Below are 22,375 nucleotides of genomic sequence, written 5' to 3'. Positions count from 1 at the left end.
ATGAGAAGCCACTAATTGTATTAGGACTGCATGTTCTGCGGGTTTGGGATGGAGCCAGCAATGCTGCTGGAGGCTATGGTCTGCCATGCGATTGTCTCCTGCAGCTCACTGCTTGCCACGTGGAGGCAGCATGCAACGCGAGCCACTGGCTTTTGCTCTGAAAGTGCTTCTACAGTCAGGCTGAAAATAGCCAGTGTTTTTCACCCTCTTAGAGGTGGCAGAAGTTGTCCAAGGCACACTCAGTTGCTGTACCCGGCCCCAGGTGTGGAAGGCCTGCTGTAAAAGCTTGTGGCCCGGCAGCATGGGTGGGGCATGCTGGTTTTTGACAGCTGTGGCAAAACAAAGCTCTAAGAGGCTCAGGTGATGCTCTTGCCATAAATAGCTGTATGCCAGCAGCAGAGTTCTGGGTTTAGTGCATCCCTGTGAGCAGAGATCTGGGGACAAGCTGATGGATGTTGGCTCTAAATGGGTCAGTTTCTGCCAACCTGCATGAAAGGAGCAGCGAGTTCTGCTAGCACTGCTGACTCTGGTGAGTGCTGTGGGAATGTGTGACAGACTTGGTGACCTCGTGCAGAGTCGGGGCTCTTTGGAAGCACAAACAGAAGGTGTGACCTGGGTCCAGTCTGAGAATGGCTGTGATAGGGGAGGGTGGAGAGGATGGGACACATCAACTGAACAGACAAGAAAAGGCTGATGCTTAGTTTGTGCAGCTGCAAGAACCCAGCTGTGGGGCAGGGCTCTGACAAATATATGGAGGGAGAGTACCCCCTGTGGGCTGTCCAGAGGGGTCTAGGCTCTCAGAGGAGGGTGCTGTGGAGGCTGTCTTGGGGAGAGCGTGCTTTTCTGTGGGCTGAATCTATGCAGTGCAGTGAGGCATCTGGGGAGATGCTCTAGGCATATTTTGTATGGCTTAGATGAGGGTGGTGGGTTTGAGCCTGAGCAGAGCTGGAGGTTTCTGTTCCAGATGGTCAGGGCGCGTTCACAGGCACAGTCATTCCTGTTTCTGTTTACCAGCATGTGTCTGGTGATTTCCTAAGAGAAGATACGCGCCTCTGTGCGATCCCCTCCATGTGAGCAAGATGTACACAGTCAGAGCTCTGTGAAGGTAAGCTCTTTTCCTTTGGCAGGAGCCAAAGTGATGTCCTCCTACTACAGCCTTCATGCAGAGGGGGTTCAGACTTGAGGTATATTGGGGAAAACAAGAGGCTGAGCCCAATGTTGGTGGCTATGAAGAGACAACTGGCAAAGGCAAAAGGGAGGCAGGAGGGCAGGGTGCTGGGGTCTTTGTAGGTGGCACTCAGCGTTCGCCAGACCGAAAGCAATGCACTCCCTCCTGTGTGCAGCATCCTGTGTCAGCTCACAGGCTGCCAGCTGGGAGGCTTTGTTGTTTTTCAACCTGCTGCTTTGCTGACTAACACCTCCGCTTTCTGCCTGGCTCATTCATATTTTACCCCATTTCCTGAGCTTTGAGGTGGTTTCTTCTATTGCTTTCCCTTCCAGTAGAACACTGTTACTCATGCCTCAGCTGTTCTCCTGCCATTTTTTTTACTCATTACTTATCGTAATGTATGATTATCTTCCTCCTAAATGTCACCAGCCAGTAAAGGCGCCTTTGACCCTAGAGTTATACCAGGTCTGATGATGCTGAGGATATTCTTTTAATTCCATTGTGACAGGAAGAAAATACAGAGGTAGTATTGTTTGTGTGGGGTTTTTTCCCCACATCGTGAGCTTGGTAACTGCAAGTGTCACTAAGTCTCTCTCCTAGAGAAAGGAATTGTCAGCTCTGATTGTTATTTCCTCTGTGTGTATTTATTCTTGCTGATAAATACATACAGACTTTGCCCTTCTTCCAGTCATGGCAAAATGCTTTTGGGTCATCAATAACTTTTAGCAGAATCTACCAAGACTTCCCTGGTGTGCCCTTCACACTTGCTTCTTGGTGAATATTGCCACTGCAGGCTGGGCTGGGATTACAGCTGGATTAAGTAGTTGCCTCTTATCTCAAATCAACATAAATCCATGGCAGTTGAACTGCTTCAGGTCTCCAAGTGCTTTACCTTGGAGGCTGGATTCAGCTGCCCTGAAGTGCCATGGAACCTCAGGTGTAGAGCAGTCAGTGCCCCCACAGCACAGAGTAGCTCTAGAGCTGTGTGCTCTTGGAGATGGTCACTGCACACTGAGCCCTCTGCTTTGCTTTGTTCCATGCAGGAGGTGTACCTATGTACTGTGCTTCAGGTGGCAACAGGTACTGGGGCTCCTAGAGATCCTTCATGTGTGTCCTAGAAGACAGAAGAGAACCAATCATTAAGTTTCATCACATCCATTCATGATGGATGGATATTCCAGTCTTCTGGCAGGCCCTTAGTACTTCTTTTGGCTTTATGCTTCACCATCAGTGAGCATCACAGGAGGGAAACTGTACACATCTGCATTCTGGCAGTCAGCGAAGGATAAACTTTCCTAAATTAAAATTAACTATCTTAGAAAAAGAAGTTTCAACTGCCCTTGCTGCCCTTTCCTAGGACTCATTACCCCCCTTCAGTCCTACCTCTCTTTCCTAGTCTCTATACAGTAAACACCTCCCTGGGAAAAACAGACGGTTTGGACCACTCAGGGCAGGGCAGGCGGTTCTCGACCATGCTTGCCAGGGAGTTGCTGGTAACTGGGCTGGCCCATGTGCTGGCTGTGCACTGTTATAACATGCATGGCAAAGATCCTGCTACTTAGCCCAACAGCTATTCCTCTTCGTGTTTGGGGCAGAATCTCTGTAAGAGAGACCAGGTCTTCCTTCTGCATGCTTTGTGAATCGCTTACCGGCACAATGTCAGGCCCAAGCTTCTAGAAAAGACTTGTCTCAGCTGATGCTGCCTGTGGGTTGCGGAGATTGTCACTGTTGGGTGTAGTGTGGGATAGCACAGGGTCAATTAGGCTGAGCAGCTAAGCTAGACATTTCCTAGGCAGTTAGTAAGAAACACACCAGGACAGTGGTGCAGCTTTTGCTCCATGGTTACACAGGACTCTTCAAGGTGTGCTAGCACCACTATTTGTGCAGAGGAAGGAGGGAAGGGGCAGCATGTGTGATCAGTCCAAAGAGTGATAGTCTGGCAGGCACAAGCCACGCTACTTTTAAAACATGCAATAATACACATTTGCTATTACAGAGCTAACTTTTAAAACAAGAATACTGGTGGTACTCTAAGATGAACTGCTTTATAAATTTAAACATATTGCACCTAAATGCCTGTTTTTCTTAAACTTAGCTCATTAATTTTTGTGCTGATATTTTCTGTATAACTGCTGAGGCTGCAATTATTCTGTATTATTATCCTTTTGTTGTATATTAACTGAATCCCATGTTAGCTTTTCTTACAGTTTTGGTTTAGACCTGCTGGCCTGCTTTACAGCCCAGAATACCCTACTTCCTTTTATAAAACCTCTGTCATGTTGTTAACACTCTTACAGTATCCTGGGAACATTCCCTGACATAGTGACCCCTCACCTTCTTCCTGTCTATGTATCAGCATAGAAATTGGAGCTGCTCTCTTTTGCACTGTTGTTAGCAGTTTCCCCATGACTCTGTATTCATTGCTCCAGACTGGGATCAGCAGTCTAGCCTTTTAAGTCTGGATTTCTCCCTTTCAAACAGATGGAATATATGCTGGAAGCAGTAAGCTCCTGATTATTTACCTGAAAGAGAGACAGCTGCTTCTGCTGAATATGGAGCTGGGACCTTCTGTCTTGAGCATCTTCTGACAATCTTATGCCCTCTACGGCCTGTGATTGCTGCGTGCTTGCCTACATGAGGGATGGGATTTGTTTTGTTCTTTAACTACTATAAAAATGTGTTGTACTCAGACTGACCCGCCGTGACTCTCCCGTACCTGTAATTCTCCTCATAGCTATCGGAGGAGCGCTGAGGTCTGGGTGAGAGCTGGCCCCCGCTGGCCGTGCATCTGCTGCTCCAGGCTGCCTGGCTGAGTTGTGCTGTGCCACACGAAGTCTCCGCATGTGCGGAGTCTTCTCGCTGTGTGGTGGGTGCAGTAGGGGCAGTGGGCTCTTTGGCTCAGCAGGTCTCAGGGCTGGACATAGCCTGCTCGTCCTGCACCCAGCTGCTTTGTGCCCACTTCACTGCTGCAGTCGCCTTGAGTCATTCCAGCTCCTTGTTCTTTACCCTCCTACTACTACGCTGTGCTGTGTGTGCCAAGTCCCCTCCATAATGCTGCTCCTTTCCCTCTTGCCCAAGGACACAAGGAGCGTGCACTGGGCTCCTTGCAGCCCCTTTTAAGGCACGCAGAGGTGAGTTGACCTACCCTCCCTCAGTGTCAGCCTTGCAATCTGGAGAGTCCCAGCCCAGACACAAGCTGCAGGCATGAGATCAGGGTAGGGATGAGCCCCTCCACCTGTGCCGGAGCCAGACCACCTCCCTGCCTGTGGTCTGAGGATTGGTGCTATTGCCCTGGTCCCAGGGGCCGTTTTGGAGACAGGTGGAAGCAGAGCGCAGTGGTACTTGGCTGTCTCCGATGTGGTACACACTGTACTATATAGTTAGGCTTAACCATTTAATGCCTTGGCACTGATGCCTCTCTACTGCAAGCCTCAAACTCCACCAGCCCTGCTATGACCTTCTAGATCTGAGGCTTGTGAGGTTTTTCTCTGCTCTCCCACCTTTTTCTCACATAAGAGAGCAGAGCGATACAGTAATAAATGTGTGGGTGTTTGGACCTGAATTCATTGCCTCCTCTGCTCACCACATCCTTCTGTCGGCACAGTAATACTGATACAGTGGTGACGTCAACCACCATTTATCACTGTGTATTCCAATACACTACAGCTTTTGGTCGTGCACAAGTAGGCTTTACTCTTACTCAGTGCTGATGAGATCCACCTGCTTTCCAGCTCTCGTGTATGCAGTGTCTGCAGTTACAGTAATGATTTAGCCAGGCCAGCCATGGAAGTGTTGGAGGGCTGAAATGGACAGCTGAAAGGACGGGGCAAGGTAATGTCCACCTTTCCACCAATTTCCCCTGCTGCCAGTTTGTTACTGCTTGATATCTGTGACTTCACTGTAAATTTTTCCTGTAGCTGACGTGGCCCTCGTGCCCCTGCTGTCACTGCTGTTGGCCTCTACTGGACAGCTAGAGAATCCTGCTGCCTCCCCCTTGCTTTAGCTTTGTGATTAGATGGCAGTGTACATTGGTAATGGATTTTTTTTTCAAGAAGAAAGCTTGGTTTTGCATATAACTGGTGGACTGAGAGACTTCAACTCTTTTTTTGCTTGGGTGTAGCTATGACATTTACTTTTCTCACGCTTGGAAATACCAGATTTTTTATTATTATTATTTTACTTAAACTGAGTTGTTAATTAGGCTTTTTTTTTTTTGTTTGTGGAAGTTTTGTAAGTGCATACATTTCCTGGAGACACTTCAAGTTGTGAGCTTAGACTGCATCCTTCTTCGGCAGCTTATAGCACCATATTTCCAGATCCTTAACAAAAATAACCTTTGTAAATGTCTGTGTCTGTATTGGTCCTATTTCCTATTCTCTGGTATATTAAAACCTTGTAGCATCATTTATATGTGCACATCTATACGAATGGCTAATCAACTTTATTACTGTGCTCTCACACACTGTTCCCTAGGATACTACAGCGTTTGCAGCAATGGTGCTTAGCAGCTGTACGATGCTTGAGATTTTATAAGAATTAAGTAACTGGGTTTCAAGGATGCATGAAGCTGTCTCAGAGTCCCCATTTCACAGACAGAGAAATTGAAATGAGGTGGTAGAAAGGACTTTTGTAATGCCTGACAGGGAGTAAGTTCCTGCCTCTGCTCATCGCCCACTGCCATTCTTCCCTCCAAGTGAACAGTCACATGAGCGGGGTGCTGACAGATGGAAGCAAATGGGAAGGGTGTAACAAATGGAGGGATGTAGGAAAGATGGGGTCTTAATCATAGACTGGGATTGAGGCTTGCAGAGGGCCTAACTGGAGGAAGCTTCAGAACAGTGGCTGCTGTACATCTCTGCGAAGCCATGAAGTTTTCCAGCCGTCAAAGACCATAGAGACACTGCTGCAGAACTGCATCTTTTCCAGCTCTTCCACAGACATCCATGTCTTGTCATCACAACCTGGAGCACAGCCAGGAGGTCAGACACACATGGCACTGATGCTTTCTGTGGTGCTCTCGGAGGCAGCAGTCCTTCCCCACCGCACTGAGGTAGGAAACTGTGTGAGAACAGGAGATAAGTGTGGGACTAATCTGTGCGCACTGGCAAGGGAAAGAGATGGGACAGTGGAGTCCCGAGTGAGGAAGTATTGTCCCCTTGCTTCACCTGTCTTAGCAGATCCTACTGCTTTTCTGTCTTATTTTTGCTACTGCGCTCTTATTCAGGAAGCTTCCTTCTAGATTACAACCTCGTGTGTTAACCTCTCTCCAGTGTTTAAGGGCAGCCTCCGATATCTCTGTAAGACATCTTCTCGATGAGCTACTTGGGCTTGTTGCTTTGACTTTTTCCTGATCAGTCCTTCCTGTCCCATTGGATTGACGGTACTATCCTCTGAGCAGAGGAAGGAAAATGGGGAAGGCACTTTAAAGAAACCACAGTCCAGTAGCTAAAAGCAGCAAAGACTTCCCTTGCTTTCTTTGCTCTGCCCATTTAGGCAGGAGTGGGGGTAAAATGAGGGAACTACAGAAATATCATGAACATGAAACATTAGGGGTGCTGCCAGTTGGATTCTGAAACAAGCAGTGGGTCTGCAGAGCTCTCTGAGGGCCCAACCCTTCCTTCCTCTGCTGAAGAAGAGGCAGCGAGTTGCCCTTCTTGGCCTTACGGCGTGGCCAAGACCGTGGAGCGTGGCAGTCACAAAGCACAGTGACGCTGAGACGAGCTTCTGCAGCGGGGCGCAGCGCTCGATGGTGCTAGGCCATGCTGCAGGCCACAGCGTGTGCTGGGTTACGGTCAGTGGGAGGGCACGAAGGCCTGAGGAAGAAGAGCAGCAGCCCTGGGGACTGTGCACGCTCTCAGGGTAGGACAGGCCCGTTTGGGCAGGTTGTCGGCACCCTAAGCTGGGGGACCCCTGAATATTCTGAGCCCAGCAACAGTAGGTTCTAGGTATTCCACAGGGAGAAGGATGGTTTAAAAAGGCAGAGCTCATGTATCGTGGCTCTAGGGCTACTGACGTCTAGGCCCCAGCCTAGACTTCATTCGTCACAGCTCTTCTATTAAATGTGCTGCAAGGAACAGGGCCCTCTGCTAGGAAGGCACAAGCAGATGCTGCGTCAGCATCAGGAGACTGCCCATCTTGAGGGCATCCGTTTTCATGGTGCAGCCAGTCTTAGCATGAAGCCGGGTGAGCAGGTTTCAGGTGGCAGGATAACAGGGTGCCTTCCTCAAAGGGATGAGAACTCGGAGAAGAGCGGTGGAAGGATGAGTGGGAGCACAAGGTGGGGTTAGACAGTGGGCTGTGTCTTAGTAATCAGAGACTGCACCACCAGAAGTAGTGGTAATGACGACAGTTGTTATACAGATAAAACTTGGGAGAACTGGAACCAGAGGGGTCAAGAAAAGGTGTTTCCTCAAGGAAATGCGTGATGCAGAAGGAAGGGTTGGAGTGTGGGGAAAGAGAGTTTCTGTCCTGCCTCTCGCAGCAGGCGAGGGAGACTGGCAGGGTGCCTGGGGCTCCTTGCTGAGCTGGAGCAAATGCTTCATCTGCAGGATATGTTTGGCAGGAAAGGAGGGGCGGCAGCAGCAGCATGGCTGCTGCCACCGCAGGGCTGAGGAGCTGCAGCCATGAGGTGTTTGTGGCACCTCCTGAGTGAGCCTTGCTGATCTCATCTGGACATCGTGGTGCCTTGAGAGCAAGTCTCTCGGCTCGTGTGGGGCTGCAGGGGCTTTTTGGTGGCTGCTAAATTTGTTTTGCTTTCATTATTTGAGTAAACCTGGGAAATTTTTAAGCACCACAAATGTTTCCCAAGTGGGAGAGGCTTCACTGGCATTCTCTCTGCTGAGTGACTGTCTGGGTGTTTGCTGGGCTGGGGGGTGGGGGGCGGGAGGGAGGCACAGGCACCCCAGGACCTGGGTCCTGATACCGGGGGCAACCGCTGGTATCAATACAGGCTGGCGGATGAAGGGATAGAGAGCAGCCTTGCAGACGAGGACTTGGGGGTACTGGTGGGTGAAAAGCTGGACATGAGCTGACAACATGTGCTTGCAGCCCAGAAACCCAATTATCCTGGGCCGCATCAAAAGAAGCGTGGCCAGCAGGTCGAGGGAGGTGATTCTCCCCCTCTACTCCGCTCTGGTGAGACCCTACCTGGAGCACTGCATCCAGCTCTGGAGTCGTCAGCACAGGAAAGATATGGACCTGTTGGAGCAGGTCCAGGGGAGGGCAACAAAAATGGTTGGGGGATGGAACACCTCTCCTGTGAAGACAGACTGAGAGAGTTGGGGTTGTTCAGCCTGGAGAAGAGAAGGCTCCAGGGAGACCTTATTGCGGCCTTTCAGTATTTAAAGGGGACTTATAAGAAAGATGGGGAGAGAATTTTTAGTAGGGCCTGTTGCGATAGGACAAGGGGTAATGGTTTTAAACTAAAAGAGGGGAGATTCAGACTAGATATAAGGAAGAAATTTTTTATGATGAGAGTGGTGAAACACTGGAACAGGCTGCCCAGAGAGGTGGTAGGTGGCCCATCCCTGGAGGCTGGACAGGACTCTGAGTAACCTGATCTGGTTGAAGATGTCCCTGCTCATTGCAGGGGGGTTGGACTAGATGGCCTTTAAATGTCCCTTCCCACCCAAATGATTCTTTGGCCTGCACCAGGCCCTGCTAGGAGCTCTGGGTATCTTTTGGTGGCTGCAGCTTGCTGCCCAGTCTTCACCCATATCACTTTCACAGGTGCCTCTGTGCAATCTAGTGCAGGGGGTTTTGCAGGGCTCCGGGTTCTGCAGAGACACTCCTGTGTGTCCAGTCACTGACAATGTTGCTGCTCTGTGGCATGGCATGTGGGCCCTCCCTGCCATCTGTGCATCCTTGCAACTTGCTGCCAACAGAAGTATGTCCCAAAAATAATACAGGTTGCTTGTCCAAAGTCTTGTCCCCAGGCAGCCTAGCCCATTTCAGAATAGCTTGAGAAAACAGTGCTGAAATCTGTACTGGGTATCAACAGCCAATACCCTGCAGGGAGCTCATTTTAAGTCTTTCTGTGCACATCTGTGTGTTTCTGTAAATGTTAAATACTGTGAAAACACAGCCTTAATGTGTTATGTGGCTTGAGGGCCTGGTCTTGGAGCAGGGGCTGTGGGCTGAGCAGTCATTTGTATGTGATGCTGTTTCCTCATATTGTTGTAAACATCCTGCTGTCCTTTTCTCTGAAGACTTCCCTGTAGGTTCTCTTCACCAAACTTCATCAGGACAGCCTTCCCCTAAAGTGAGTGCTGTTCTTCTTTTCTGTGCCACATGGGAGGCTGGTGGTTTTTTTGTTTTTTTTGTTTTTTTTGTCTGGTCTGCCTTACTGGAGTACCTTAACTAGTTATTCCATGCTTATTTAACCATGGGTAGGCCAAATCAATGACTTCTCACAAACCTTGCTCATACAGACCCACAGTGACATTCAGACTCTATTTGACTAATTCACTGTACAGATGTTTAAGCCACAGCAATGTCACTTCTCCTAGTTGCAAGCCATTTCTAGTTGCAGGAAACCAATGAAGAAAAAAATGGGTTAGCACTTAACCCAAGTGCCTTCCTGTTTCATGGATAAACTGAGGCTGCAGTCACTTTGCTGCTTTCTCTGTGCACATGCTGCTGGCAAAGAATAGAGATTTCACTGACCTGGTTTATGGCCAGCTGGCAGGGCTATTGGTCATCCCCAGCTTAGCCTGTGGAGTAGACAACTTGCCGAAGTTATGCACTTTACTTCTAGACGTTTAAATGAAAGCAAGATTAATTCCACCTCAACCTTCAACATAGGAGTAGATGGCTGAGCTGAACTTTTAATTGGTTTGGGTTTTTTAAAGTTTGGGGTTTTGTTTGTTTCCAGGACATCCAGTCAGAACGAACATGAGGAACAAACTGTGGCTCCAGAGTATTTCCTTCTTCTTTTTATTCCAGTACAGTAAGTTCCCATATATCTCTACCGGGCTGTACACCCACAGGATTTATCTTGGTGGCCATTAACACAGGCTCTGCTGAGATGTGCATGGCACAAGGTTGCCATGGGACAGCAAGTACAAGATAGAGTACCAGGGGAGAGGGTTCCATGGGATAATGAGTTATGGAAGAGGCTCCATGGGCAGTGGAGGACAGACACAAGACAGTCCACAGCTGGGCAGAGCTCCACCAGACTGCATACCACTCCAGGGAGCAGCACCAGTGGGGAGAGTGCAGAGATGGTGCCTGCCTTGCATTGAAATATCTCCTGTTGACACTAGAGTAGGATTTCTCCCCCCAAAAAAAACCCTTTACCATAGGAAAGGTTCTGGTGGCCAAGACCAGGATAATCCCGAGGGCTTATAGCCACTGGTGGCAGGCCAGCCAGGGATAGTGGAGTGAACCTCTCCTGGTGAGAGCCCCTTTGCTCAGGACTGCACTGTGCACTTCCTGCTGGTTCCTACCCACTGTTCGAGCTTCAGCTGACTCAGAGCGGACTTTCTGAACAGGTCAGCTGGACAGAAAAAGGCAGCTACAACAGCGTCTGCAGGGAACAGGTGCAAGCCTAGCGTTTTACATGCTGCGTTTTACATGCTGCGTTTTATGTGCTGCTTCTAGGCAGAGCGTGGGACCTGCTCCAAACCTAAGTTAGCAGAAAAGATGAATTCAGAGTTGTACCTTCCTGCTGTACAGGACCATTATGATGTCTGGTCTGAATTTTGTGTAACACAAGCCAGGGAACTACCCTGTACTAATTTCAGTTTGGACCAAACTAGATCTTACTGTTAAAAGTATTTGATTTTTTTGTTTCTGAAGCTGCCAAGGATGGACAATTCATCCTGCACCTAACTGGATTTAGGACACTTAAATATTCCCTTCCCAGTAAAAAGCTGTCCTCTTCTTAATTTTATTAACAGATTCTTGCCCAAAGATATGCTTACAGCTTACCAGCTACCTAGCAATAGTAGTCCATTTGACTGATGAACACAATAGCATAGAAGAATGCTAATTAGCAATGCTTATTAATACTTGCTGCCCTCTCTAAAGGAAAGCAAGGGTTTTATAACCCTGTTTCTGTAGGAGAGTAAAGTTAGGCTAAGGGAGAAAATGTTGTTTAGGACTCTGGAACAAACAGTGCTTGTACCAGGGCCCTCAGAAGAGCCTACTGAGGGATCAAAATGAAAAGTTAAAACTTAATGAAAATTTTAGAACAAAATTCTGAAGTCAGTGTGAAATGAAAAAGTCAAAATGAAACAAAGTGACAACCACATAATTTGAATCACTTACAGTTTAATAAAGCATATGTACGCCCTTGGGGCCAGTCTGTCGCAAGCATTGCCAAATTTCTTCTGTCGCCATCCTGACTCTTTGGGGGGGTCTTGTACAGAAATCTGAGTGCTGGCCAGAGCTCGTGTAGGGAGAGCAGTGTGTGCTCTGATGCAATAGGACTAGGAAGAAACTTTTGTGATGAGTGAAGTCGGTGGGAAAAGTTGGACTTTGCTTTCCTTTGAACTTATTCTGGCCTAGAATTAGGCTGCACCCTCCACTGGACATGCCTGTTGTGGATTGTGACTGTAAAGGCAGAGACATCTTGTTTGTGAGGATTGTCTTTTGATCTGGAGGGTGGCACAGATGTTTCTGGTCCATCAATGCAGGGGGTTGCCTGCATTCCATGTTGCTTGTTCTCTGCATACAGCAGCCTCTTTAGCTGTAAAATCAGGCATTGTAGTTGTTGAGCAGATCGAGTAGGCCTGCTTTTGTCTTATGCAAACAACCCATCTGAATACAAAGCATGTTCAACAAAGAGAAGGTAGGAAGCAGGGAGTGCAGCTTCTCTAACGAGGCAAGCAGCAGAATGACAAAGGGAGGTCAACCTCAACATGGTTGGCATCAGAGGATTTGAGTGCCTGAAGGCTGTGAAGTAACAGGTTCCCATCAGGCTGGGGGCAGTCCTGATGATAGAGGAGGACCCATGCTTGACTTAACCATGGATGTAACGACCTTGAGATCTTTCCCCTAGATGATTATAATTTTTTTTTCCCCATCAAAAAGGGGTGATACTGTAATGTAAGGGATGAATAGTCACTGTAGCAGGCATGGTTTGCACCAGCAAGGCATGCTGCATCTCCTACAGGCCTTTCCTCACTCAGTTATTCCTAGTTCAGTAGCGGTGCCTCTTGTCAGCCCAAGATGCTGTCAGGAGAGGACTCACCAATGCAGACATTTCTCACTGTACTGCTATCTTCCCTGCCTTGAAATCCAGGGAGATAACTTAAGTGGGTTATGCATAGAACAACAGTGCCTTTGTACAGCACATACCAGATACTGATATGTGAGCAGAGCTCCTGCAGAACAATTAGAAGAGCGTAAATGCTGCTTTGTGGCCACTTTCAAATTAGCTAATTTTCTTAATGACCAGCGTAAATTCTACAATTGCGTCTCAAGTTCTCTTTAGAAGTCTGTTTCAGTTTAAGTGATTAATAAATTATGCCTGTCAGTTTAGTATTAGAATGATTTATGGAAATTATAGTAACTAAAAATTTGCAGTATTTTTTTGCCAGAATTCCATAAAAAGCATATTCTGAGCCTCTGGAGCTGGACATGAAAAGTATTGATTCTGTAGATATCAAGCTGTAGAAAAGAGTAAGCAGAGACAATGGTAAAGAAAGAATTACTAAAATACCACTTCTTTAAAATGTGCAAAATACCATGTAGATGTCATAAAATGAAAACTAGACTAGCGAAGAACAGTATTCAATTTAAGTGGTATCATTAAAATGTTTGAATATGCTACTGTTTCTGATTGGGTGATCATGCCTCTTTTATGTGCTAAATAAGCTAGGACTTCTGCAGAAATATTATGTGACCCTGCTGTGGTGACTATATGAGAAGGGATAGAGATAAGTTTGAAAATTCAGTCACAATTTGGGCATTTCCTGGTATTTTGGCATGCCATTTGCTGGCCCAGCATTTTTAATAGATTTTTGTTTGACGCTTATCTTGCTGTCAATGACTTGCCTCCCTGTAGAGATGGAACACATCTTATGCTCCAAGACTGGAGACTCTTGGGGGGGGCTGGCACAGAGTGGTCTGTTCCCTTCAGATTTAGTGGGAGCCCTGAGGACTGTGTATGTTGATATCAAGTTCTGCTAAAGTTCTAAAGTTGATACTGTGTTTTCTCTTTCCAAACCTACAGCTGCGTGTTGTGAAAACCTCACTTGTTTTGTGGACTATGTACAGACCCTGTCCTGTATCCTGAGAAATGACTTGGGTGCCAGTTCATATAACCTCACTGCAACATGGTACGTCTCAGTAGGATGAGTAAAGTGCAGTCAACAGGAACTTGTAATGTGGCCATAGCAGAGTGGTGTCCTTCTGTCCTCTTAGGCAGAATTCTTGTTCTTGCTGCCATGCTGGTTTTTACTTGGTACTTATTCCAGTTATTGACTGGCTTCTCCTCTAGCAAAGGATCCCTGGTTCCTGTGTCCACTGACTGCACTGCTTGCCACTGATTCCTACACTGACTCCGGCTTCCTTGTCACTGTTTTGTCTTCTGCCCTGGGAATACCTTGTCTTTGCTGCTGTTAACAATGGACTTTCATTCGTGTGTGCTGGTAGGGCTCAAGCAGCTTGACCAAGCCTCGTATGGCTGCTGTTCTGCCCCAGCAAGGAAGTGGGTGCAGTCCTGGGCTGTGCAGCCCTGGTGAGCACCCTTCCTTTCCACAAACACTTCAACATCACTTTCCTACTTCTCTCAAAGATGCTAAGCTGAGTAAATAGAAGGAAAGAACAATCTGTCAAAGATAAATTTTTGTTTGAACATGTTGCCTCTTTCTTTTCTTATTAATTTCTGTGCCTGGTGGTTCAGCAACAGATTAGTCCACCTACAGCATGTGGTAAATGTGGACTTGTTTGTTTGTTTTGGTGGTTTTAGGGTTCCTGAGGAAGATCCAGAAAATACTGTGGCTGCCTGCAGTCTCCTGCAATTGTCCAGGAACACCAGTCACACGCACTACATGTGCACTGTGGACATGACTGAACTCCTGGCAGATATCAAAGTCCAGGTGGATGTTACAGAGATAGCTGATAGGCAGCACGTGATTTCCAAAGGCTTTTATATGGCAGAGAACAGTAAGTACAAAAATGGTGGATTTGATAAATACTGTCTGACCTTAAGTCTATTGACTAGGATAGTCTGGGCAAGCAGTGAGTGTGGCAGCCAGCGGTGGGGGGCTATGTTTGGTGTGCACTCATCTGCACAGCGCACTGTGTGCTCTTACTGTTGCTATTGTAAACTGCAGAAACATTTATGCTTGAGGCTGAGCTTAGAGCTGGCTTGGCCCCAGCCTTTTCATGGGGAGATTCCTTTGCCCCGTGAAGCAGTAGGTGATAAATTTCCACCTTAGACCAGTCTCATACCTAGACTATGCAAGTGTTTGTTCTTGGCTAGAATCTAAAGGGCAGAAGGAATTGCTTTAATTGCAAATGCCACAAATGTCCTCACAGGAGACCCAGGAGGCTCTTGCAGTGGACACCTGAGCCATCATGACTTTATTGTGGGTGGCACAACGTGTCCCAGACACAATGGAGGTGGCATTTCCCCTTTCTGGGGCAATTCCTAATCATCTCTTCTGCATGACAGGAAGACTGGGTGCAATCATATAGTTGACTTGGCAGAATGCTGGTGTGTTCTGAGTTGTGCAGCAAACTGAAGAAAAGGGGTGGTTAGCCAGGCAGACAGGTACCATATGGACATATGAAAAAGGGTTTTTCTGCTTGGAGTCTTCTGAAATTAAACTTTACATGAGAAGTGTCATCTTTTTGATAAATGCTGTAACATTTCAGGAAAGCTCCTTGTCCCCACTGACAGACTATAGATTGGGTAGTGGTGCTTTGCATGTCTCCTAGGTGTCTCCATACAGAGGCATTAGAGCTCAGTGGCGGACCCTGCAGACTGGCGCTGGAGTTTGGGCATTACTGCATTTCGATATATGAAGACACCCTGCAGGGCCTGCAAAAGCTTTCCTTGTAGGCACTTGTGACACAGGGATTTGCACTGGGTTTATGCAGTGTCCACTAGCCTCAGCTTTTCCTGATGTCTTTGTTACATTGAGGGGTATTTCCCTAACTGTGCAAGTGATCATGACTACAGAGAGTCCTCCTATCTCATGAGAAGAACAAGGGGCTCTACTCTTTACATCTCCCAGGAGGTATTAGCCCTTTGTGCTATCTTCCCCTGCTCCTTAGGTGATGAGGAGATAGTCAGAAGGCATATTCCAAGAAATGTGGGCCTGGCTTCACTATGCTGCTGAGGTGTGAGGTTCTGTGCACGGCTCAGGACTGCTCAGCCTGAGAGGCAGGAATGTTGTAGACATTGTCCTGTGTAGGAGGGCCCACCCCTGCCAGGGTGGTTTTAATCCCTACTCGCTCTGCGTTGCTGATACCATGCTGGGCCACCTCTTGTCTGCAGTAATGTTATGAAGGGTAACACCATCCTATCTTTCAGTCAAACCCCAGCCTCCGTTCAATCTGACTGCTGTGTTCTCAGAGGGTTACAATATTTCTTGGGAAACCATCTACCAGAACTCTCCTTTCTACTTTTTGAATGAGGAGCTGGAATATCAGCTGCGTTATAAGAGAAGGACCGACACCTGGGAGGTAAGTGAGATGTCAGTTTACCATCAAGTAGTATGTGCCAGGAAAGAGGAGGCCAGCACAACCAGGACAGGAGCAGTGGTGTGGAAGAAGGGTTTTCATGGTTTAGAAAAGTTGTCTCTTTGCTTGCCTGGACTGACAACAGGCAAAACTGAAAAAAAGAATCAAGAAGCAGAAACTGTTTGAGAAGTACTAGATCCTGTGGGGAAGGCTGATAGTTCATTCGCTTCTCATGCTGTCCCGCATGGAGGGATTCCACAGGGCCCCATGTGGCTACTGATCAGCCAGAGCATGGCCTTGCTAAAACAACATGAAACCAGAGGAAATTACTTTGCAGGGCTCCTCACTGTGCAGTGAGGGTAAGGTGAGAGCAGTCACTCCAGCCCTGAGTGTTTTGGTGTTTAATTGTTCACAGACTCAGAAGACTAAAGCTGTCCATGAAGATAAACGGACACTGGTGATCCTGCCAGGGGAACTCCAGGTGAACACTGAGTATGAGTTCCAAGTGAGAGCCAGACCCCGAGAAGACACTGGCTACCATGGATTTTGGAGTGAATGGAGTCCTCTGCTGACGTTGAAAACCAGCCCTGCCGGTACATACTACCAGCTCTCCTTGCCCTTCCAGTTGGTCCACTGGCAGAGAATGCTTCCAGAACTCTAATCAAATCTAATTAATTAGAACAAATTCTAAATAGTCTAGTAAGGATGGCATGTTTGGGTTGCTTACTGAGTACATGAACCCCAGGCCTGGGCTGATATGTGCTGTCTGTATTGACCTTCTCACTGTGCTGCAAAGCCCACCTTACAGCATGGCCCATGGGAAGAGGGTTTGGTGGGGTTGGCTGTAGGTTTGGGTGCCACAGCAAGAGTGCAGCCTTTAGCTTCCTTTCCAGTGTCAAACATCCAGGGTCCGGCTTGCAGCTTTCAGAAATGCGGGAGATCTAGTAGAGGTGCCCCCACTACTGGGTATTGTCTTCAGCTGAGGGGAGAAGGGAGCCTGCTCTCAGGGCTAAGTTCTGAATCTGGACGCTGATGCTTGGTCATGCTGGGCATGGGTGTTTCATTTGGTAGCCACCACTCCCACTGCACAGGGAGCACACAGCACCTTATGCACAGAAGTACACCAGTGCTTGTCATGGTGGAACAGAGACTATGAAAATAGGGCATCTTTGTTCAAATAAAGCAGGGCAGGATGACTGTGATCAATGTCAGCAGCATGCGCTGAGCTTCCCTGCTGTCACTGATCTGCAGCTCAAACTGAAGTATTACATAGTCCTGTGGCAGTCGGGTCAGGCTCCATTTGCTAAGGGTTATCTGACTTCTGGGTCTCAAAGGTGCTCCTTTCCATCACAGGCAGTGAGCAGCCAACAAGCACTCATCTAGTCAACACCTTTTCTTCGCGTGTCTCTGGCCAACTGCACTCTCTTTTCACTTCATGGATCATCTGTGGAGGTGTCCCTAAACCAGGAGGAGTCGGAAATACCAGGGGTCTTTGTAACAGGGAGCTGTCCTGCCCCAAGCATGTTGGCTGTTGGTCTGTGGTGCAGCCAGGCCATGGGGTAGCTGATGCACTGCTCCTTTCATTGAGGCAGTCTTCTCTGAGCATCCTCATTCAGACCTCATGTCTAGAGTGCTGGGCCCCAGGTGAAAGCCTCAGTGTCCCTAAGAGAAAGTCTGGGGTAGAAATTGAGGTTGTCTCCTTACCATCTCCTGCTTATTGACCAGGGTAGAAATGCAAGGTGAGCCTGAATGACCCTGTCTCTTTCTCCAGCAGTGACACAGACAACAGGCATGGGATGGCTGCTGCTGTTTGGTGTTGTCGTGGCAATCACTGCCTCAATCATGACTTTTCTGGCCAAACAGCGGAGGTAAGAATGCTTTCAGGAAGCTGGAGTAAATGCTCCTATTCTGTCTTGCTAAAGATGGGGTGTTCACATGCAGCCTTCTCTGCACCTTGTAAATCCGTGCACGGACACAGCTATGGGCCTATGAGGGCCACCAAAGTACGGTCCCCAGCTGATGTACTGCCAAGAGTGCCTTGCTTTTCTCTGGGGCTCTGCTACCATTCAGCTGGCTGGGACAAGGCAATGGTACATAGGGACTGAGCAGGGGCCACCCAGCCTCCTGGGCTGTTCTCATGGTCCTGTCTGTGCTCTGCCTTTGCCAGATGGGACAGTAGCCAGGGCTGGCCTGCACCTTTCCAAAGCTGACATAGGCCCCTCAATGCTGGCTGGGGGCCTCTCTCCTTTTTGGAGGGTCACATGCCCTTGCAGAGGGCTGGGGTGCACACTGCCACAGAGGAGGGTGCTGGGCTGGTGCAGCACAGGGCTGGCACAGCCCATGGCCACAGAAAAAATGCATAGGGCAGAGTACTGGCTTGCAGGTGCACACCACGAGCCAGCCCAGCCTGAGGGGAAAATGCATTTCCAGCACTTGATGCTTTTCCAGGAAGGAAAAAATTGGAACCTCTTTCCCTAGTATGAATATTGCTTGCACAAGTTCTGAGGGCTGAGGCCTCGCCTCCTGTGAGGCTCACAAGAAAGGCCATTAGATGGCTCTGACAGCACAAGACATCCTTGGATCCTCAGCCACTTGCTAACTTGTGAGGCCAGCGAGGCTGGGCAGGTGATTTCAGCTGCTTGAATTGGATCTGGAAATGCCTTGCTTTGCATCTGTGATGTGTGCTTAACCCCAAAGCCTTTCTCTTTTCTCCTCCAGCTTGTGGAAGAAGATGGCTTCCATCCCAGACCCTGCTCCCTTTTTCAAACCTCTTTACCTGATGCATAATGGAGATTTCAAGGTATAAATGGGCTACACAAGCAAGTGGAGCACATGACAATGTTAAACTAAAAGGCCCATCATGCTATCCTGGGCAAGGGATTCTCATTAGGGCAGTGGGAGGGGGAATCTCTCTCAAGGGTATGCCAGATGGCTCCAGATCTAAGGACCAGAGGTCTCCAGTGTGTGTTCTGTGCCACGAAGGCCTTTGTCACATCTGTGCTGCTTATTCCCTGTAGGTGCTGTCTCAGTGGGTGAGTTGAGCTCATATGTGATCTGTGAGCCTGCGAATGTGAAGGGAGTGGACAAAGGGATACCAGGACAGTAACTGGGATTTTTCCAAAGCTCCAGTCCCACGCTGCCATCAAGGCCATGGAGCAGACTTCATTGTAGAGCCAGATCTCCCACTCGAGCCTCTGCAGTGACACAAGCTCAACATTAAGCCTTGTAGCTCTCTCTGAAGAGTCACTCATACAAACAACAGCTATGCATATCATCCTGGAAAGATGGCTACAGCTTTGGGGTCAAATAACTACTGTGTGACAGTACAGTGCAGCTGCCTCCCTATGAAGGAAGTGTCTTTGAGTAACTTTGCCTAGCCCTCCCAAATTCTTTCCTCTTTTAGCACCAGCCAGACTTGCTTATGTGACAAAATAGTTTGCAAAGACTGCAGAGTTTGCTGGAGTTCTCAGGATACAAAAGTAAAAGAACATTGAGTATCCATAAATAATGGTTGTATTAAGCTGAAGAGCAACTCACAATGCCATTATCAAACTGTAAAAGTGCTGGCATGCAAGTGCAGACATCACTGCCTTGTTCTGAACAAGTTCCTCTGGTTACAGCAGCACTGATCAGAGACACTTCAGTGTCTGCTTTTTGTTTCTGCTTTTTCTTAGACCCTCTGGGAGAGGGACACCAGTTGGGCCCTAATGATCTTCATGTACTTTCCCACTGCTGCATGGCTGATGTTTGCAATTAGGTTAAGCAAGTAGTCTTGGATGGGTGCCATTCAAGCTGAAGCCTGCAGTGACTGTCTCACTTCCTTCCTGCCTTCCTCTTTCAGCCCTATTATGGCTTCCCGTATCTGCACCAGAGGGGTACTTGCATCCTCTTGTGAGGCAGGTGACACTGGTTGCTCTCAGGGAAAAGAACCAGGACCAGGTCGACTCAGTGTGGGAATTCCTGAGAGTCATAGGCTAGCACTCACAGTGGAATTGAAAGCACCCTGCATGCCAAGAGCCATGCTCCTCTCAGGGTGAAACCATGGAGTTCTCTGTTCTGTGGGAATTACATTCTTGCTAGTTTCTAGTTAGGCTGTTCAGCCCTGCTGGGAAGGGAATGAGCCTCCATTGCTAAAGCTGAGTTACTTAACAAATTTGCAGATTAAAGCAGCAGTTGCCCACACAGCCACAGCACAAGATGCAAAGACAGGGGCTGTCAAGAGGATGTGGTGACATCACTAGTATGTGGACAGACTCGTCATTTTTCAGCTGGCAAGAAACCAATTGATATAGGCTTATTAGACTGCATCCTGCCTGCATCAAAGCAAGTGGTTAGGTTATGTCTGTGAATAATGATCAGCAAATTACAATAGTAATGCTCTGCAGACAACAGTCCTGGATTGGATAGGAAGCAGTGAAAATGTTAGAGGAAAATTTAAGACATTAGAAGAGAAAGCAGAGGAACTCTGTTTACTCTTGTGTGTATATGGGTCCTTAGATTCATGTTGGGCAGGAATTTGCAAAGAACTATGAAGAGGGAATAGGAAATATTCTGCCTGCTCAAGTCTAAGAAAGGGATTTCCTGCTGTTTCTTCAAATAGCCTTTTGCATCTTAAGTGCCTTTCTGTCCATTACAGCTTTAATAATAAGCTCTTTGTAGCTTAGTTTAAAAATAAATTAAAACAGACTTGGTGCTTCCTGCTGTAATGAAGATTTTTCCATGCTCTGTGTCAGAGGGTAATAAGCTGTGTCAAGCTGTTCTCTTCCCAAATACTTTGCTCATGTCTAGTTATGCTGAGTGCAGTTTGGGACAGGAGGCCGATATAATTAAGGCAGTCTGACAGCTGTGGCAATACCCAGGTCTCATGCAGCACTCTGTCAGAAGCTTTCACAGTGTTTATGAAATTCAGTGTTGTTACCTATTTTATACACAGCAGAAAGTGGTGCACTTAGAAGAGTGCTGTGGGCAGTGGCATTCTTTGCAGCATAGAGAAAACTGCAAAGCTATGCAAACCTCTCAGATCTAATTATTTTCAGTTACTTGAGTCAGTTCTCCTGCAGCTGCCTGTGTCTGGTAATAACAGCATCTCATACCCTGCTATTTTGGAGAAGTCAGTGATTTTAGAGTTTGACTTTGCCTCTAAAAGCATAAGAACTTTAGTAATTTCTGTGGAACCTCACACCTGATGATATTAACCTCTCTCCCCCCTGCCCCTTATGTCCTTTTATGCAGAAGTGGGTTGGTGCATCCCATACGAAAATGACCCGCGATTTCTTTGAATGGGGAATAGTCCTTCCAGAAGTCCTAGAAGTTTACACCATGCGGCCTCTCAACAGCACCTCGCGGGAGGAGCTGCGTGAGTTGAGAAAAGATCTGCCTTGCAAACCCTGTGTGTCTTGCCTGACTGCCCCAGGTCAGGATAGCCAGTCCCTGCTGTCTAGTGTGAACAGTAGCAGTGGGACTCAGGACCGGTCATACGGGCACTTGTCCATTGATACTGTGACTGTGGCTGATGAATTTACACCTTGTAACTGCCAGTGCAACTGTAACCGTGTGTACAAGAGACATGAGCATACCAGCGAGGAAGATGATAGTGCTGGAGAAACTGGTTACCCCAAGGTTAACATTGATGATGAAGACAGAAGGGTATCCAGTGACTTGCATCTGGCTGACGTGAGCACGCAGGACAAAATACTTGCTTCAGGCTCTGTGTCTACAGACCACCTGAGGAATACAAGTGTCCCAGCCCACCAGCAAGTAGAAAGCGCTTTGGAAGGAGGGATGGGGAGCATCCTAGAAGCCCTTTGCTTGCAGCCTAATCAGTGGGATTTGGAAAACCCAGCTTCTCTACCTTCTCCTGATGGTGAAAGTGTTTCCTACAGTGAAGGCTCCTATGACTTCTTCCCACACATCTCAAGGCCTGGTGACAGCTACCCTATGATCTGCGTAGATTTGGACACTATTGACAGTGGCTTTGTGGACTCTGACTGTGGGAGTCCAGTTGACTGTGAATTTGAGCAAAACAGTCAGACTAACTGTGGGTCCATCCCTCTTGAGCGGGAGGGGGAGGACTTTCCACGGAGCTACGTCAAGCAGTGGGTCTCCTGTCGCTCTGACAGCCCTGTCAATAGGACACAGACAAACTAGGACTTGATGTTGCCTTGCAGCGTGTAGGGCCTTTTCCATACTGTGCCAGGAGCAAAGTGTTAGCAAAATTCAGAAGAGAAACAAAGTTTACTTTGTGTGAGCTGTATTGCATACAACTAAAAACTGTTAGGTCCATAGAAATATATGCCTATTTCTATTGCCACTTATCCTGTTAATGTCTCAAACTTGATGCGATTGACTTTCCCCCCACTTTTCTTTTTTTTTTTTTTTTAGAATCCTAGGACAAACCCCCTTATAACTGCAGGAAAAGCAACTGTACCTTGAAAATTACCCTTTTGCTTACATAGATGTGCAAATTTTTTTGACAGTAACCTTATAAAGAGTATAAAACTTTAAATTATTTTCCCTGGTATTCTCACGTGACTTGAGTGTTTGGGCATATATGGAATCTTAGAAGCATAA

At 47.6% G+C, this 22,375-nt stretch overlaps 1 protein-coding gene across 1 annotated transcript; it reads left to right on the top strand.

The window, feature by feature from the left end:
- The first annotated feature begins 465 nt into the window (after positions 1-465).
- Positions 466-21,952, top strand: IL21R (interleukin 21 receptor). The gene is made up of 9 exons (XM_059826548.1): positions 466-529; positions 10,041-10,115; positions 13,347-13,452; positions 14,085-14,281; positions 15,657-15,808; positions 16,221-16,398; positions 17,577-17,673; positions 18,524-18,605; positions 21,038-21,952. The coding sequence occupies exons 1-9, from the start codon at positions 466-468 to the stop codon at positions 21,950-21,952; spliced, it is 1,866 nt and encodes a 621-aa protein (XP_059682531.1).
- The last annotated feature ends 423 nt before the right edge of the window (positions 21,953-22,375 follow it).

This window comes from Gavia stellata, chromosome 18 (assembly GCF_030936135.1).
Source record: "Gavia stellata isolate bGavSte3 chromosome 18, bGavSte3.hap2, whole genome shotgun sequence".
Lineage (NCBI taxonomy): Eukaryota > Metazoa > Chordata > Aves > Gaviiformes > Gaviidae > Gavia > Gavia stellata.
The sequence above is the reverse complement of the archived record's forward strand: the minus strand, read 5'-3'. Positions and strand labels throughout refer to the sequence as shown.

Excerpts from the sequence above, each read along its gene's own strand:
- IL21R (XM_059826548.1), top strand. The coding sequence starts at position 466 with ATGGGTCAGTTTCTGCCAACCTGCATGAAAGGAGCAGCGAGTTCTGCT. Across the intron at positions 530-10,040 it reads TGCTAGCACTGCTGACTCTG|GACATCCAGTCAGAACGAAC; the intron begins GTGAGTGCTGTG and ends GTTTGTTTCCAG. Across the intron at positions 15,809-16,220 it reads GAAGGACCGACACCTGGGAG|ACTCAGAAGACTAAAGCTGT; the intron begins GTAAGTGAGATG and ends AATTGTTCACAG.